General features: G+C 40.3%; 1 protein-coding gene across 2 annotated transcripts in view; it reads left to right on the forward strand.

The window, feature by feature from the left end:
- The window catches only part of zswim8 (zinc finger, SWIM-type containing 8), a 54,297-nt gene that overhangs the window by 18,688 nt on the left and 15,929 nt on the right, over positions 1-19,680 (forward strand). For both annotated transcript variants that reach the window (XM_035944728.2, XM_023262805.3), the window contains exons 5-13: positions 1,407-1,514; positions 1,640-1,721; positions 2,684-2,804; positions 3,275-3,476; positions 4,832-5,007; positions 5,206-6,535; positions 13,288-13,419; positions 13,736-13,915; positions 19,024-19,207. In XM_035944728.2, the coding sequence (XP_035800621.2) occupies positions 1,407-1,514; positions 1,640-1,721; positions 2,684-2,804; positions 3,275-3,476; positions 4,832-5,007; positions 5,206-6,535; positions 13,288-13,419; positions 13,736-13,915; positions 19,024-19,207 (2,515 nt within the window). The remainder of the gene's footprint in view (positions 1-1,406; positions 1,515-1,639; positions 1,722-2,683; positions 2,805-3,274; positions 3,477-4,831; positions 5,008-5,205; positions 6,536-13,287; positions 13,420-13,735; positions 13,916-19,023; positions 19,208-19,680) is intronic.

Here is a 19,680-nt window from a genome sequence, read left to right on the forward strand (position 1 = left end):
AGTTGAAGCGAAGGTGAAGACATTACAAAATGTATACAGAGAAAACCAACAAAACCAAAGTTTTCTTTGGAGTCCCCTTGAACAAAAAAATGGTGGCAGTGTGAAGGGAAACAAAACTGTCCTTTACTAGGGAAGACAAAAAAAATACCTCCAGTAGAACCAGGCTCAGGGAGGGTGGCAATTTGCCTGGACTGATACCTTTTAGGTGAGTGTTTTTTTGTTTTGTTTTTTTTTTTTGCCAAAAATGTTTACAAAAATGTAGCTTTTGACAGATAATTTAATACTATGATCACTTTTAGTCAAGAGGTATACATTTTGTGTTTTACAAATGTCATAAACACTTGATATTGAAAGAGTGACTGATAAGTTAAGGTGCAGACTTTGAGCAACATACAGCCATATGCACTTTGGCAGAAACTCAGAGGCTTTCCACAATATCGTAAGTATCCAAAATTCCAGCTTAGATAAGCACCTGATCAGCACTGGAGACCTCATATCAGGTACCGGTCCCTGAACCGTACTTTCATTCTCTGTACCATTTTCCAAAAAAACAGCTTTCAGTGATCATGTCTCTCTCTGTCTACATCACACCAGGCATAAGCATGCATGTTGAATATAAATGTTTGTTCCAGTCATTGTGTCACTTTCAGTGTCAATTTGAAATCATTCCCTGTGTCAAGTGGCATAGAGGTCAAATGACATACTTACATCTTATGACACTTGCTTCTTGTGTTAAAATGACAGTACTGTATATCAGTTGACATTGTCACTGTTCCTTCTGAAGTGAATGATACTAAATAGCCAATCAGTTTTTAGGTGGATCTACAAGGGAGCTAAGTTGAAAATACCTAGGCAGTACCAACAAACCTGCACTGCGATTTTCTCCCTCCATAAAAAACAAAAAGTTTGATGGGACATAAAGACAGAGTTGTAGGCTTTAGGCTACATTTTTACTACTTGCAAGTTCGTGCTAACTTCTTGTCATGTTTGCCTGACCCACCTGGAAGGTGTTACATTATTGGTTAAAGTGTTATTATAATATCAATCAGCACATTATACTATTGGTCAAGTTATTATGTAATTATTTTTCATTGCGCTTTCAATTAAGTACACATTTTTAACATTATCAGACGGTAGTACGTTTTTAGTAGATATGACATTAGGTTCTGCTTTTTTTTTTTTTTTTTTTTTTTTTTTAATTGTTAGAGGGTTTCCTGAAAAGGACTAGTGGCCCTGCTGCCCGAACAGAGCATGATATACCATGATTGTGACATGCCTTCTCTTTTATGTTAAAAAATGTGCACTGGCTAGAAACCCAACAATAATAGGTGAGTGGTGAGAGCACATACGACATGGATGCAAATGCTGCCAGTAATGAGTTTCCAATTTGATTCCCATGTGTGTAGGCCTCAGCAGTCTGTCTGAGGGCTCCAGTCTCTGAGTCTTTGTCCAGGCTGCAAAGGGACCAGCTCCAAAAGTTTGCCCAGTACCTCATCAGTGAGTTGCCGCAGCAGGTAATTTTCATATAATGAACCAGTTGTTCTGTTAATAAACCAAGCTATTCAACAAAATGTATATTATTTCTATGTGGCTCATGTCATATACAGTATATGACAAAGAAAGTTTGTTATATTTCCAGATCCTACCCACAGCCCAGCGGCTGCTGGATGAGTTGCTCTCCTCACAATCTACTGCTATCAACACTGTTTGTGGAGCTCCAGGTACGGAAGCATTTTGTTCCTAACATATAATCACAGAACAAACTTGAGTCATGCAGATATGAGCTTTCTGATATTACAACCACAGTCGAAGTTAAAGTCGTTTATTTCAACCTTTTATCTGAAAATAAGATGGGGTCTTTGCATAGTGAGTGTCAGTTGCGCTGGGCCGTGCTGTGAGCAACAGCAAGCAGTCGAGCTGTGCTGACTCAGTTTGAGTGTTTTTCCTCTGCACCAAACACAGGCACACAATATGTTTTGAAATACTAAATGGTAATGATAGTAACCTGCTAACGTTAAGAGCATCACACAGCTGTAACACATCAGCCACAACATTAAAACAACTGTCAGATGAAGTGAATAACATCGATCATGTTGTTCCAGTGCAATGTGCTGCTGGGAAACCTTGAGTCCTGGCATTCACGTGGATGTTTGACATGTATCACCTCTTAAACATTGTTGCAGACCTAGTAGACACACATCCACCCTCATCCACCCACACATATCGCACCAGCACTCTCAGATCCCAAACACTGCTCAAGAGCAACTCCAGGAATGTGATCAAGAACTCAAGGTGCTGAACAGCCTCCAAACTTTCCAGAGCCATTTGCCATCAGCTCAGTATTAAAGAATCAGTTCTTGTGACGTCTCTTGTGAGCAGGGGAGGTGGAGAGAGGAGTGTTTTTTTGTTGAAGTAATGATTGGTCAGCACATAAAAAGGAAATGGAAAGAAAAGTTCAGACTTACTGTGTTGTAATAGGGAAAAAAGCGATTTTTTCTTTTATACCACTGTGACTTTACACTTTATCTGCTTGGAGCACTGTGACAAGAATAGGATACTCCTTCAATAAAAATAGAAAAATCGCCAATTTCTACCTTTCGTGATTGGGTAGATTTTCTGTGGATGCCTTGGTCAGAGGAATGTTGAATTAGTACTATATGAGTCTACTGTGTGTGTTATATAGATCCAACAGCAGGCCCTTCAGCATCTGATCAGAGCACCTGGTATCTGGATGAGTCGACCCTTAGCGATAACATCAAAAAGACGCTACACAAATTCTGTGGACCTTCACCTGTTGTTTTCAGGTACACACTACTTGTCTTACATGATTTTACTTAATGTTTTTGATTTTATGTCTCATAGGCTTTAACAGAAACATGCTTAAATGACAGGCTGTGTACTTGAGGTCTTTCCTAACCTCTTTCAAATATACACTCCACTCTGTAGATATGGTGTGAATATTACACCTCAGGCCTATGTTGGAAAAATCCCCAAAGTAAACAGATGTGGTAGTTTGTTAATTGAATGACAATGAAAGATGGCTAAAGGAATATTTGTTATAATATAGTGGGTACCTATGTGCCGTAAGTCTCCAGGTTATCCAGATAAAAACTGAAAAAATCACATGTACTAGATATATGTTTCTCCATTTTGATTAGCAATTTTAGTTGATTTTATATCTGAACTCTGTTTTAACTCCTCTTTCTTCTTCATTGATGCACCTCAGTGTTACTTGGGAAAGCATTAATGGTGTTTGTGTATGTGTTGTTCACAGTGATGTAAACTCTATGTACCTGTCGTCTACGGAGCCGCCAGCAGCTGCTGAGTGGGCGTGCTTGCTACGACCTCTAAGAGGTCGAGAGCCAGAAGGCATTTGGAACCTTCTGTCCATTGTCCGGGAGATGTTTAAGAGAAGAGACAGCAATGCTGCTCCACTGCTTGAGATCCTCACTGAACAGTGCCTCACCTACGAACAGGTATAGTGTGACATGAAGTGAGCTCCAGCTGCTGAAAGTAAAGCACTGGAAAAATTAAAAACCACAGAAATTAGATAATCTGTTTTAATGTAGGAGTTAACAGTAGTGAGAATATAAAATAATATTCCTGTACACATGGCAGTAGACTTAACCCACCTAGTACATATGGAATATTCCTTACATTTAGAGATGTATTACATTTTGATATCTTTATTGTAATTTTTGCTAACCTTGGACAATGCTTTAAAATCTCAAAGAAAATTGCACCTGGGGAAATATTGCAAATGCTAAAATAGCCAAAAGTAGAAATATCCCATTCACTGTTTTTGCCTCAGATCCTGTTTGAGTCCTTACAATATTGCATGTCTACCAATACTAGGTACTCTTAGTTACTCCTTCATCACACACGCACGCGCGCATGAGCACAATTAAAATTCTTTCTTAGATCTTACCGACTACATGAAGTACTATTTTAGAATATACAGGTTTGTAATAATTATAGAGGTTATATACCAGGACAGGTCTGAATTCATAACATAAGATAAGCCTTTATCAATCCCACAGTGGAGAAATTTGCGATGTTGCAGCAGCAAAGAGAATAGTGCAGACATGTAAGGAGCATGTTATTGTGCTATGCTATACTGGTAATAGGCATGTGACGGTAGAAAATTTAGGAGTCATGGGTCAGTACAGCATTATAAGCAAGAATAGCACTCAGAGAGCGCAGCACTCTGCCAAGGCTGCTCAGTCATATAGTTTCTCCCGATAAGTCTACAGTGGTGGATTTGTAGTAGGATCACAATTATGTGATCATCAGCAGGCAGCTGGCATCGTGCTCACTTGTTGTCGTAGTTACAGTGACGCTGTGCTTCTATCTCGCAATAATATGGAAATCTTTAACAAATCTGTGGATCCAGACTATGAGCCGCATCACTGCCAAAATCTAATCAGATGGTCCTTGTGTCATTTCTGACCTTCCCTGAAAATTTCATCCGAATCCGTTACTCTGTTTTTGAGTAATGTTGCTAACAGACACACAAACAGACGGACAAACATACACCAATTGTCAAATAGCTCTGCGGCATTCCTTGGCGGAGTAACAAAAAAATTTCTGCACATCAACTTGAGTGAAGCATAGCATAGAGTTTTGCCAACTTGCTAATGGCTTACAGCTTAAGGTTTCTGGGTAGAACTCACACTTGTGATTTTTTTATTCTGCCTTACATTCATCAATCTTTGTACTATCCCCTTCATATGACTATGATCTGCATAAGTAACAAAGGTTACAGTAAGTACTTGGTACACACCATACATTCTTTGACTCACATATTACCATTTTTTCTGTGTGTGTTCAGATCATCAGCTGGTGGTATAGTGTTCGGACGTCAGCATCCCACAGCAGTGCCAGTGGGCACACTGGGCGCAGCAATGGTCAGTCGGAGGTGGCGGCTCATGCCTGTGCCAGCATGTGTGATGAGATGGTGGTTCTGTGGAGGCTGGCAGTGCTTGACCCCACTATGAGCCCTTGCAGGTCAGGCCATTGACACCAGGCTACATACTGCTTAGGAACTAATTAAACTGTCACAGAATTTTGCCATTAATTTTGATACATCCCTTGGTAAAGTTTTGTAATATCAGCTTTTATCACCTAGTGATGTTATTAGACAACATATTTAATACGCAAAATAGTAAAAACTGAAAAAGAAAGGCTGTGTATGCTCTCTTCTAGGCGTATGGAATTGGCCAGCCAGTTGAAGCAGTGGCACCTTAAAGTTATAGAGATTGTGAAGCGGGGACAACATCGCAAGTCCTTGGATAAACTGTTTCAGGGCTTCAAGCCTGCTGTGGAGTCCTGCTATTTCAACTGGGAGGTGGCCTACCCACTGGATGGTATCACCTACTGCTGTGCAGATAAGAAGAGTGCCACATTCTGCTGGTCCAGGGCAGTGCAGTACCAGAGAGGAGTCAAAGCTGCTGTTGCAGCAGGTGGTAGTGAATTTTCTGAATCAGTGGGAGGAGGTAGAGTTGATGGTGGAGCTGGAGACTATAAAGGAAGAGGAAGCGGTCACACGTCACTACAGGAGGTTGCAGTGCGACCAAAGGAGACCATTCTGAACAAGAGGAAAGGTCTCTCAGTGAGTGGAGGAGGTGGGGTGCTTGTCCGTCTGGGAGGAAGTGTCTCGCTGTCCCTAGAGGATGGAGGAGGGAAGTGCATGTACAAAGGGCCAGGCTCCTCATCTGGAGGGAAGCTGAAGCTTACACAGGGAGGAGTGAAGGGAGCATCTGTTGGAGGTCCTGGAGGAAGTGGAGGGTTAGGAAGTAGCAAGCATGCTAGTGCCAAGCGGAGAACGAGTAGTGAGGACAGCTCCCTGGAACCTGATCTGGCTGAGCTCAGCCTGGATGATGGCTGCAACCTGGCTCTCGGGGCTGAGGCCAGCAACACTTTTGAGTTCCTCCCCCCGCCACCAGAGATGCTGCCTTCTCCAAGTCCACTGCTCCGAGACTCACGCAAGTACAACAGTAGCAGTGGAGGAAGCAAAATTTTTGAAACAAAGCGTGTCAGTCATGCCTCAGCTGCACTTACTGCTGTACAACCTGCTCCACAATGCTTCCCATCCAAGGAAACTGTGGTGGTTGTTATGGACATGCCCAGCACTGCAGAAACAGAAGCAGAGGAGGAGGTGGAGCCTATCCAAAATAGAGATGAAGACGTAGACTCGGCTGGCAGTAACCAGCCTTCCACTTCCACAATGACAGCAAGATCAGGCACCAGCACACAAACATCTGCTAAGCCTTCACGTGGCCACAGAGAGGTGGCATCTAGTGGAGCAGCAGCAGGAAGCGGAGCTGCTGCTGTAGGTGGACCAGTTAACCATGGAGCAGAGGCAGCAGGTGGAGCTGTTGAAGGAGAGGCTGTAGGTGAGGATGACTATCAGGCGTATTACCTGAGTGCTGCCTCAGAGGAAGGAGCAGACCGACAGCTGGTAGACAACCACCAGGAGGACGAGCCAGACATCTTTGCAGGGATCAGACCGCTTGAGCAAGAGGGACGCATGGAGGTGAGAAAGAAAGGCTCTGTTGCTGTTTTTATTGACTGATTATTACAAAATAAATTAAATGTGCTGTTTTGGTTCTGATGAAGTGGGCTCTCTCTGTTTGCAGCCGCCTACAATACTGTATGATGGGTTGTTACATGTCATGAGTACCAGCCAATCACTGAAAGCCAATCAGTGAATCAAAAATTGTATTGTAATTTATTAGGCAAATAGCAAACTGGAACAATAGTCCTTGTTCACATCTATTTACCAAAAATCTTGATATTTTGTATGACCTCGTTTGACCCTGATAACAGCTTGCATTCTTACTGCAATTGTTTTGTTTTTTTTTTGTCTCATTTGTTATTGAGTTCCAGATAATTTCTAGCTGTTCCCAGACACTTGCTTTGGATAAAACTTTTGTGCAACCTATTTTCGAATTCAATCAATCCCAGATCGGTTCAGTAGGATTCAAGTCTGGACTTTGAGCGGGGCGAATATTCGGATCTCAAAATTATTATCCGGATACCACCGTCAGGACCGAATATTCAGATATTTGGATATTCGGGTCCAGCCCTAGTCATTTCCAGTCCAAAAAAACCCTTGCTGGTTGAATACAGGTAACTTTAAGTCCATTTTAATTTTTACTCTGCCAAGGAACGGGCGGAGTTATGTGACGATCGGCGTACGTTTGTGAATCTGTCTGTCTGTCTGTGTGAAACATTACTGAAAAAGGGAGCAACAGATTTGGATAAAATTTTCAGAGAAGGTCAGAAATGACACAAGGACCAAGTGATTAGATTTTGGCAGAGATGCGGTTTATATTCTGGATCCACAGCTTTGTTAAAGATTTCCCATTGGGAGATATAGCAGCTGGCACAGTGTCGCTGTAACCACGATGTGAACACTGTGTCAGTTACCCACTGACGATCACATGATTGCGGTCCTACTACAAATTGAATGTGATTTATCAGTTGGAAATCAGACAAGGAACAAATGATTAAACTGTGGGCTGTTTCTGAGTCCCATCAATTCCTGCCGCCCGCTACATATTTAGGTCACGCAATGTAGCAAACCCCAGCCAGACACGTTAAGTTCAGCCGTCAGCCTTATTTTGAACACAAATTCACCTTTCTGTCCTTCACTCCTTTCTTCACGGTAAGACCTTGTCCCCGTTGTAGCTAGGTGCTTCTAAGTTTAGACACATCCTTTGCTAGACATCAACAGCATGTAACCGTTGTCTTTCATCTTTATTTGAATTTTCTGACTTTTTGGTAGTGTCTTCGTCATATCAAGAAACCGGTTCTTACAGAATCGCTTCCTGTGCTGCTGGAATGGTGACAAAATAAAAGCCTGCAACATTAAAAATACATCTTCAAAATAAAAGCATGGAAGGAATGGTTATTTTAACAGTAGCAAAACAAAGGTTTGCCAAAAGTGATGAACTGCTCAACAGACTTTTATAAGAGTAATTTACATGCAATTTGGTATTCATACATAACATGCACATGCATAACACATGCTTGTGCTCAGCGCAAGGTCATTTTTTATTAAAGATTTCTTCCGTCGGAAATGATACGTCAACTGAGCAGCCTTGGTGGACTACTATGCTCTCTGAGTGCTTTTCTAGTTATTTTTGTAAAGGTCCATTGCTCACTGGCTCTGAATACACATACAGACTAACTATGGTTCACAGGAGGCCTGGATGTTGATCAGTTCTTGTAATAGGCGTCGTCACATCTCACCCAAACTAGCAGTGGAGGGACGCTTCGGCAGACTGGTTGGATGCAGCGTGTGGGAGAAATAGAGAAAAACTAAAACAAGACAGGCAGGCTAACAAATGCCACAACGAAGTAGTTAGCTATACTGCTATAATGCTAGACTGCTTTCAGATTAGTATTGTGGAAGATGTCAGCCTTAAGAAAGTTCTTAGAATTGCAACAAATGATGGCATGTATAAGCCTCATTCTGCACACTAGCGGGGGACCCATACACAAGGGCAATAGTCCCCGACACATAGACTGTTTCTGCTGCTTCCTGATAAAAGAAAAATGTTTCTAATGGTACCTGTTCAGAAAAAAAATACGAATACAGATTTATAAATGTTAATTTGCTGTTGCTGGGAAGGTTTCTGTTATAATGTTATGATCGTGGCTCTGGACTCTGATTTTTTTGTTTGTTTGGGTTATTTTTATCGTATGATTAGTGTGTGTGTGTGTGTGTGTGTGTGTGTGTGTGTGTGTGTATATATATAAAAAAGATGGAGTTTCTCTTAAAAACATTTTTTCATTTATAGGTTTACATAATTGACTGTAACTTCATGTGTTTAAAATTGATCTGACTGCATGTTGCTTGCTTATGTGCTTGTAGCAGTGTTTCAAAACATCTTAGGAAAAATGTTATGTTTTCGGGCATGTCCAGAGGTGGGTAATAACGAGTTACATTTACGCCGTTACATTTACTTGAGTAACTTTTTTTTTAAAAAGTATGTCTGAAAGTAATTTTACTCTGCCATACTTTTTACTTTTACTTGAGTAGATTTGTGAAGAAGAAACGCTACTCTTACTCCGTTACACTGGGCTACACTCGACTTGTCGACCTGTTACTTTTTATTTACCACATTAGATCGGCTTTATTTTGCCGGAGAGATGCCCCCAGTGGATCTGTGTTTCACCAATCAGACGAAGCAACAATAATCACGTGACTCCGTTTCACCAGACTTCGCCCTGCGTTCACATGACCACATATGAACTCTGGCAGCATAGCGGCACAAACTCTACACATGTAGCAGACAAAGAATGAAAAAAAACGAGTGCATTTTCGAGAAATGTGATCTTGCTTCGGAGTCCGAAAACATTAGCATAGCATTAGCATGGATGTCTTCAGCTTTTGCCTTCTGTTTACTAACACGGGCGAAGTGAAGTGTGACGTCAGGCTTGATAGGTCCGCATGATGCGGCGGGGGGATGGAAGGGGGGCGTGTGAAATACAGTATACAGTATATCTTGTCACTGGAAGTAGTTTGAACTGTTCAAACATAAAAATGTTGCCTTACTCCAGGTATTTGTTTCAAAAGCTTTATGGTGTGAAAAACTGAGATTTGGAAATTTGTGTTTCTTGTGCCTTAACTTGTCATTTTGTAAAGCTGTTGTTCATTTTTGCTATTTTTTCATTTTATTATTTGGAAATGCCAGAATTTGCACATTATTTTACATTTTTGTCTGTCTGATCACATAATTTCTAAAAAATAAATCAGACATTACAATCAAGCAGTTACTCAGTACTTTAGTAGTCTTTTCACCAAATACTTTTTACTCTTTTTTTCTACAATATCTTTATTGTCAGATTTTTGTAAATTAACAACAGAACACATATATGCAAACACCCACACATTGCACCATTGTAGCTCATATCATTCAACAATTTGTTAGTATAACAAAAGAAAATAATAAAATAAACAAAATAAAAGAATAAAAATCAGTAAATAAATAAAGGTTAAGTAAATAAACAAATGTAGAAATCAATAGTTATAAATTAGGTAAGTAAATAATTTGAATCAAAATATCAAAATGAAACATATAAAATACAATTCAATAAAAGTAAATGTCGCTGAAAACTGTGCCAGAGAGACATTATTTTAAGCAGGTCTCATGTTCCCCTCTGTCAACATGGCCATGTATGGTTCCCAGAGTTTATTGAAGTCTTTTCCTTTGCCCTTGGTGATATATGTCAGTCCTTCTAGTCCAATGCAACTCAGCAGTTCCTTTGTCCACATTCCCAATGTAGGAGCGTCCATACTTTTCCAACAGAGTGCAATGGCTCGCCTGGCCTGCAGGAGTCCAAAAACCAACATTTGTGTCTGGTTTGATGTAAATGGAAAGTCCTCTGGGTATATTCCAAGTATGCACAGTTAGGCACTTAGGGGTACATTAATTTAAAACATTTCTGATAGACATTTGAAGATATCTTACCAGAATTTTTTAATGTGTTTACATTTCCATAAACAATGAAATAGAGTGCCCTTTTCATTTAAACATTTAGAACAAGTGTCTGGGATTTTTGCTGAGATATGATGGAGCATGGCAGGAGTTATGTACACTCTCATTAACCATTTATACTGCAGTATAAACCTTGTATTTGTTTGTTTCTGTGCCTTTAAACAAGCTTCATCCCAGTCTTCCTCATCCATTTCCTCCTGCATGTCTATTTTTCATGTATTTAGCTTATCTATAGTTGTTTCAGTACTATGTGCAACTAATAAATTATAATATTTAGAAACACAGCCCTTCCCTCCTATGTCAGAAATTGTTATTTCCTCCAGTTCTGATAGAGGTGGTGGACACATTATTTGTTTATTCCTCAATAACATGTAACTTTTTAACTGCAAGTATTTAAAAAAGTGCTTTTTTTGGAAGTTGGTATCTCTGACATAAAGCTTCAAAAGAAAGCAGAACCACATCTTGATAAAGGTCCATTATTTTCTGCACTCCTTTCTTGTTCCATAATCTGAATCCTCCATCTTTATTACCTGGAGTAAACCGTTCATTTCCCCAAATAGAAGTGAATTGAGAGATTATTGGTATGTAGCTTAAATATTTACATGCCACATCAAGATAGTATTCCTGAGAAAGGGATTTTTCGTGCATTTTCTTAATGCCCTAATGTCTGAAGAGTACAAATACAAATTAAGTGGTAACCCTGAAGTGGATTCTTGGTCAATGCTTACCCAGGCTGGAGGTTTTGTTGTACAGAAATAGTATGATGCTGAGGCTAGTTGTGCAGCCATATAGTACCACCTGAGGTTAGGAAGTTGCAGCCCTCCCCTCTCATAAGGCAAGTACAATATTTCGAGACGTAGTCTTTCTCTTCTACCATTCCAAATGAACCTGCAAAATAATTTGTTGATCTTGTCATGGAATGTTATTGGTAGTGGCAAAGGAAGCATTTGAAAGTAGTATAAGTATTGTGGTAAGACTGTCATTTTGATTAAATTCATTCGTTCAATCATTGATATTGGTAGTGTAGACCATTGGTCCAGTATTTCTGCAGTTTTTTTCTATCAGGGGGTCATAGTTTGTTGGGATTATGTCCGTTAGTTCAGGGGTGACTTTAACACCAAGATATTTAAATCCTTCAGTAGTTGCCATAAATGGAGTGTTTACTTTGGGGTTATGTCTTTCTTCTTTGTTAAGGAACATTAGTACTGATTTTGTGTTGTTAATTTTGTATCCAGAAAATTCCCCAAAATACTCAATTAATCTAATTAAATTGGGAATGCTGATTTTTATTTATTTATTTATTTTTTTCTTTTTTTTGTCTGCATTTGTTCTCATTGTTTAACTCCACAAAAGGGGAGTCAACATTATATGAGATTGATGCATATTTTAGTCTTGCAGCCAAATATTTTAATATTTAGTGCATGTGTGTGACCATCACCGGCCCTCCCTGAAAGCTAAGCAGATATTCTTTATTAGAATTCCCTATTATGAGCCAGGGAGGGCAGTGCTACACCTCAGTGATGTGTGGGGGAAACAAAGACTGGACAGGACGAACAGGACGAACAGGATGAACAGGGATAGAAAATAACAGGCGTTGCTATTGCAATTAAAGATTGTAAGGTGGTGTGTTATGCCCAACTACTAACTGTCCATCAATAAAAAATAAAATAAAAATTTGAAAAAAAAGAAAACCAAACCAACACAAAAGAAAAAGAGATTCAATAATAAATGAACAAATGGTACTGAGCACCATAATTGTGGGTGTCTTGATAGTCCACATTAAACTTCTAGCTACTCTATCTGAAGACACTCTATCGTATTTAGCTCTCATGATTGACAAATTATGCAATTTTACAGAATCATAATTATTGTGTATTTCGGTCTCAGCTTTTTAAATTTGATTTTCTAATGTTCGCAGTTCCTGGTTAAGCTGTTTGGTCTTGGAGCTTGTATAGCTAATAATTTCTCCCCTTATGTATGCTTTGAATGCTTCCCACCTGATGCCAGCCGTAGTTTCATCTGTGTTTAGTTCAAAATAATTATCAATACATTTTTCTACATATTTAACAGAAGTTGGGTCTTTTAAAAATTGAACTTGCAATCTCCATCTTGAAAATTGCATAATCCTACCCACATCAATCTCCATAGATGCTGTTGCGTGATCACTGATTACGTTGCTACTGTACCAACATTTTTTAACTTTAGTCAGTAATTCAAATGAAATTAAAAAGTAATCAATGCGCGAAAGGGTTTTGTATAAGCTTGAATAGCAAGAATATTCCCTGTCTTTAGGTTTTTGTGTCCTCCAGGTTACAATCAATTTTAAGTCTTTCATATAATTGGTCAATGTTTTCCTGGTTCGCATATGAGTTGTATCTGTTTGGATTGATCTGTCCAGTACCGGGTCGGGGTGCACAGTTAAAGTCTCCTCCAATAATGTCGAGTCCCTCCAAGTTGGCTACAGTAAGAAAAAGTCTTTCAAAAAAGAATGGATTGTCCTCATTACTTTTTTACTCTTACTTGAGTAATTTTTTGGATGACTACTTTTTACTTCTACTTGAGTGATATTATTTTGAAGTAACATTATTCTTACTTGAGTACAATTTTTGGCTACTCTACCCACCTCTGGGCATGTCTTGGACAATGTCTTAAAATGTTTTCTTGTGTGAACACTCAGGTGAGTTTAATGCTATTGCCCAAAAATTCAGCAGCACGGATATGCAAGCTTAGTGCCCCTCTTATTGATGCACTTTTGCTGTGTGTGTTTGTTCACATACAGGTGCTCTTTGCATGTGCTGAAGCCCTGCATGCTCATGGTTACAGTAATGAGGCATGCCGCCTGGCTGTGGAACTGGCCAGAGACCTGTTGGCCAACCCTCCAGACCTGAAAGTGGAGCAGCCACAGACTAAGGTAAGTACAGTCACAAATCCCACCACTTTGGAACATTTTCTCTTATGTTTTCTAACATCTCATCTGTCCTCTGTTGTACAGTCTCAGTCTGTCATAACCGTCAACTGTTTAGTTGGTTAATAAGCATTGGCTTATAAAGGAAAGCCACCAGATACTTTTATATTGGCACAGTTTCTGTACCATTGTATAAGTGAGCAACAAATATTATCTACTGAAAAAAATTAAGACATTTTACATATGAATCTGCCTATCTGAAGTGAAGTGTTGTTTCATCTTCTGATAATTTTTATGTTATTTATCTGTTTGTTGGATTTAGGGTAAGAAGAGCAAGGTGTCAACCAGCCGTCAGACACAGGTAGCCACTAACACACTGTCAAAAGCCGCCTTCCTCCTCACTGTCCTTAGTGAGCGACTAGAGCTCCACAACCTGGCTTTCAGCACCGGCATGTTCTCCCTGGAACTCCAGAGACCACCGGCGTCTACGAAAGCTCTGGAGGTCTGCTAAACTTACACAACACACACACGCACACACACACACATGCACACACACACACATACACACACACACAGTCTGTATGCATAGGTACTTGAAAAATCCTAAACACTAGTTGCAAAGCTTGTAGAGTTATATTTTTAAATCTGTTATCAGTAAATAGTTTCATAAAAAGTGTTGCACCAGTCATTAGCAGCATTAGCATTAGTAGGCAGGATCTGCTTTCTCCTGAGGGACTTTGATCATACTTTGTGATCTATGATCATTATGTAGAGCTGCAACTGAAGAGGTGCACATCAGGATGGAAATACATAATAAACAATAAATAAATTGAAAAGAACAGTACAGTGATACAAATTGGGAGAGAGTTAGAAAAATAATAAATGATATACAGAAAAGATTGCTGGTCAGATATGAATGGTTCCATCTTATGATTGCTTGCTCAGCCTTTGGAAATTGAAAAACACAGGCAATTACTTTTCTCACCGAATGTCAGAAATTTACAGGGTTCCCATGCGTCCTGGAAAACCTGGAAAATGATTGACCAATTTTCCAGTCATGGAAAACAGATGGAAAATGAGAAAAAGGGTCAAATGTCCTGGAAACGGTTAACTTACCTTGGAAAAATACACTATATTGGCAAAAATATTCGCTCACCCATCCAGATAATCAGAATCAGGTGTTCCAATCACTTCCATGGCCACAGATGTATAAAATCAAGCACCTGGGCTGCAGACTGCTTTTACAAACATTTGTGAAAGAATGGGTCGCTCTCAGGAGCTCAGTGAATTCCAGCGTGGAACTGTGATAGGATGCCACCTGCGCAACAAATCCAGTCGTGACATTTTCTCGCTGCTAAATATTCGACAGTCAACTGTCAGCTGTATTATAAGAAAGTGGAAGTGTGTGGGAACAACAGCAACACAGCCACCAAGTGGTAGGCCACGTAAACTGACAGAGCGGGGTCAGCGGATGCTGAGGCGCATAGTGCCAAGAGGTGGCCAACTTTCTGCAGAGTCAATCGCTACAGACCTTCAAACTTCATGTGGCCTTCAGATTAGCTCAAGAACAGTGCGCAGACAGCTTCATAATGGCCAAGCAGCTGCGTCCAAACCATACATTACCAAGTGCGATGCAAAGCGTGGGATGCAGTGGTGTAAAGCGCGCCGCCACTGGACTCTAGAGCAGTGGAGACGCGTTCTCTGGAGTGACGAATCGCGCTTCTCCATCTGGCAACCTGATGGACGAGTCTGGGTTTGGCGGTTGCCAGGAGAACGATACTTGTCGGACTGCATTGTGCCAAGTGTAAAGTTTGGTGGAGGGGGGATTATGGTGTGGGGTTGTTTTTCAGTAGCTGGGCTTGGCCCCTTAGTTCCAGTGAAAGGAACTCTGAATGCTTAAGCATACCAAGACATTTTGGACAATTCCATGCTCTCAACTTTGTGGGAACAGTTTGGAGCTGGCCCCTTCCTCTTCCAACATGACTGTGCACCAGTGCACAAAGCAAGGTCCATAAAGACATGGATGACAGAGTCTGGTGTGGATGAACTTGACTGGCCTCCGCAGAGTCCTGACCTCAACCCGATAGAACACCTTTGGGATGAATTAGAGCGGAGACTGGGAGCCAGACCTTCTCGTCCAACATCAATGTGTGACCTCACAAATGCGCTTCTGGAAGAATGGTGAAAAATTCCCATAAACACACTCCTAAACCTTGTGGACAGCCTTCCCAGAAGAGTTGAAGCTGTTATAGCTGCAAAGGGTGGACTGACGTCATATTGAACCCTATGGATTAGGAATGGGATGTCACTTACGTTCATATGCGAGTCAAGGCAGGTGAGCGAATACCTTTGATAATATAGTGTATTTATCCTCCCCCTGTCAATGCAATCCGGTTAAAAGTTATGCGCATGCATGTCTGTTGTCCCCTTCTGGGCAACATTGAGGCATAGTGCTTCTGTGCTTCTAGCCGGCGCAGCGCCCCACGTGACGCTACCAGCCAATCAAATTTGCATTTCCGCTTCGAGCAGTTCTGCAACCCAGTTCTTCCAATTGACTGTGTCGCTACATTTGGCGACTTTTCAGACCCTGTTAAGGACTTATCGCCTAGAGATAAAACTAGTGACTGTAAGTTGAAAAGTGTCGCTAGTGTTGGTCCACGAATGTGAGAGTTTTCTCTCTCGTGGGCGGCCACAGGCTCCTCTCTGTCCTCCGCTGAGTGACAGGCAGAGGAGAGTTCTAGTGGGCGTGTCAGTCACTGAGTTGGCTGTGCGCTGCGAGATGCAACACATCTCTGATTTCAGCACAGCGGGAGTTTAATAGGTAATCTTAATGGGCCACGTTTCACTCAGTATTTCACACTTGTTTTATTGTCTGACAAAAATAAGTGAATGAAAACATTAGGAATTCTGTTGTATTACTATGTGCACAGATAGATGAGAGAAGAAATTAGAGAGATCCACGACTTTTCATGTCGACTTCATCTCGTTAATTTCCAGTGAAAGTAGTTGTCAACAGAGTGATATTGCGCAAAGAGACCACAGGGAAGAGGGGCACCCTTACAATGAGAAGACTGGAACTATGACATGTTCAATTGCACCGCTAGCATGGGCGTAGCACCCCGGGGGTATGTGGGTGTTGCGACACCCGCACTTAAACATCATTTCATCCCCCTCACTGCAGAGGTGTGTGGTGGCGTCCGCATAAACTACATCTTCCCACAACAGTTGAGGTGCAGCTGAGCGCTTCATGTCTGGAATCAAACTTTCAGTCAATGACGCCAGTCAAAACAGATACATGACATCTCTGTAGTGGACTGTCCGCCTCCATATGATGGTGACATCACGGTGACATTGCTCACTACACCTCCTACGTCTCAGTGGGTAGTAGAGTTGCAGACACGGGAACGTGAATTTAGCGTGCGCACGCTAATAAGCAAACATATCCAATTACTACAGAGTAAACCATCAACATGTCAGTCTGCAGACACTACACAGAATATCAGAGGCAAAGGTTCTCAATAAACAAGGTTGTAAACGTTGGAACTAGGGGAGACCAGGACCAGTTGAACCCGAGGGTGAATTGTCCTGGCTACTGTTTACATGTCTTTGTGCACATTTTTTCCTCACTGAACCAAACTTTACCTTCTTAAACCCTGATCAGCAAATGAAGCTACATTTGGGCATATTCTGTATATGGCATATTTAGGGCATATTTTTATCTTTGGAACAGTAGGGGGAATATTTTGGCATATTTTTGAGTCAATTTTTTTATAATCTGATAACATTTTTGAACATTTAAGGTATATATTGGCATACTACGAGCACATTTTGGTATTTTTCAGGTTCATTTTGGAATTTCCTGGGCATGTTAAAATACATTTTGTCATATTAAGGGCACATTTTGGCTTCGTTCTGTCATTTTCTGGGCACATTTTGTTACAGTTGGAGCACATTGTGACATTTTTGTCCATATTTTTGCATTGCGGTTCTGTCCTGGACTGTTCCCTGGACTCCATAGAGGAGGTGGGTGAGAGGAGGATGTTGTCAAAGCTCACATCCATCATGGACAATCCCTCTCACCCACTGCATGACACTGTGGGGTCTTTAAGCAGCTCCTTCAGCAGCAGACTGAGACATCCACCCTGTAAGAAAGAGCGCTATCGCAGGTCCTTCATCCCATCTGCTATAAGACTTTACAACATCAGCATCACTGGCTGATGTTAACATAAACTGGACTATATCATTACCACCCCAAACCATAAAATTTGCACAGACATTCTTGCACTGCACATCTTTGCACTTTTAAACTTTATTTTTATTTTTATTTTTTCTGTTAAAAATTTTGCCACCCTTGTATATATTGTAAATAAAACTGCTGTAACAATGTAAATTTCCCCTGGAGTGGGGAGAAATAAAGAACTTTATCTTATCTTATCTTAAATTCTCCAGTAGGCCAGCAGAGCCATATTAGGCTCCATATGGGCTAAGAGGTTGAGGAAAAACACATTATCTTAATGTAAATTACACACATATACTCATTTTTCGACCAAAGAAGCATTTCATGAAGTCCAAATGGAATAAAAAAAACATAAATAGGGAAATAGTGCGTAATTTGATTCGAACTGGTTTAAGCGGTGGTGACGGCAGCAGCGGCGGGGGATGGGCAGGGTGGCATCTTAGAACACCTTCGGTTTTAAAATTGCTGCTTGATCCCTGACCCCTGGTATTTCTTATTTCCACTGTTAGCATAAATGAATGTGATTTAACATGGCTAAATTAGCATTACAGCTATTAATCAGTTAATTTGACTTTATTTTCTAACTTAAATAAATCAAATGCAATTCAGTGGGCTTGACAGGTTGATTAAACAACAAAAATGGGCAGTAAGAGACAGTTTCAAATGTGTGTTGTCCTCTTATTACAGGAGTGAGTGACAATGTCAGGAAGACAGTCCAAAGTCAGAAGTGAGTGGATGGAAGACCCCCAGTTCAGGGAATGGCTAGGAGACGTGTCAGGAGATATACAAAGGGCATACTGCAAGTTTTCCAAAAAGTCGTTTGATGTTGGCAACATGGGTTTGTCAGCTCTAAAGAGTCATGCGTGACTCTATACAAATATTTTTAAATGAATTGCACCAGAGAAAGTAAGAGAGAAGAGAAAGTTGAGTTGGGAATTACCCAATTGAACACTGTAACTCCAGTTTGTCATGCTGGTGAAGTCCTACGTTGTAATCTGTGGGCGTGTTTGCATTATTCTATGATACATTTGTCGTAATTATTTTTCATTCATAAATTATAGCCATAGACTGCACATCAAATGTCTGAGTAACAAATATAGAAACAATCTGGGTAAATGCAAGTTACAACTGTAGTAAAGAACACTTTAAAGGGGAACGGGAATGTATTAGTGTATGACGTGATAACATGTGTCTGTACCGGCTGAAGATGTCCTGGAAAAGTCCTGGAAAATAATTTCAGGGAAAGAGTGGGAACCCTGATTTAGTTTAAGATGAAAATGAGAAATGTAACGTAACTTTTATTATCTAGGGTATATGATGTGAAGACACAAAGGTGTACCACACATATTAACTACATGTATTGATGAAACCAGGTGAAGTTGGCCTACCAGGAGTCGGAGGTGGTGGCACTGTTGAAAAAGATTCCTCTTGGTCTGGTGGAGATGTCAACTATTAGAGAGCGAGCCGAGCAGCTTAGGGATGGAAACTTTTGTGATTACCGACCTGTGCTGCCTCTTATGTTGGCCAGCTTCATCTTTGATGTACTGTGTACCCCAGGTAAGCAATAATTATTGTTTGTTGGAGTTCAACATTGTAAATCTAAATATAATCTAAATATTTAATCTACTTTTAGGATTGGCCTAATACTCTATGTAAAAAAAACAATTATTTTCTTTAATTTAAAGTGTTTTTTTTCGTTCTTTTTTTTTTTTTTTTTTGCATTTATGGCTTATTTAGAGTTCAGATTCCATATGGGATTCAGAGGGATCTGATAAGCCAAAATAGTTAAATTGTGATTGTATATGTTAGCCACAAGGCCACTTGAGATGTCAAACAAGTTTTATAAATCAATACAAATGATGCTAAGATTAGTTATCTTTCCATACAATAAAATCTGATTTAATAATCAACTAAAGTATTATAACTTTATTGAGTTCCTTTGTTTAAGCAGTGTTAAACCAGACATTTGTGTTTTAGCTGTCTACTTACTAACATGTACTGCCTGCCTGAATTTGAGTGACAACACAGAA

Source organism: Amphiprion ocellaris, chromosome 16 (assembly GCF_022539595.1).
Source record: "Amphiprion ocellaris isolate individual 3 ecotype Okinawa chromosome 16, ASM2253959v1, whole genome shotgun sequence".
Classification (NCBI taxonomy): domain Eukaryota; kingdom Metazoa; phylum Chordata; class Actinopteri; family Pomacentridae; genus Amphiprion; species Amphiprion ocellaris.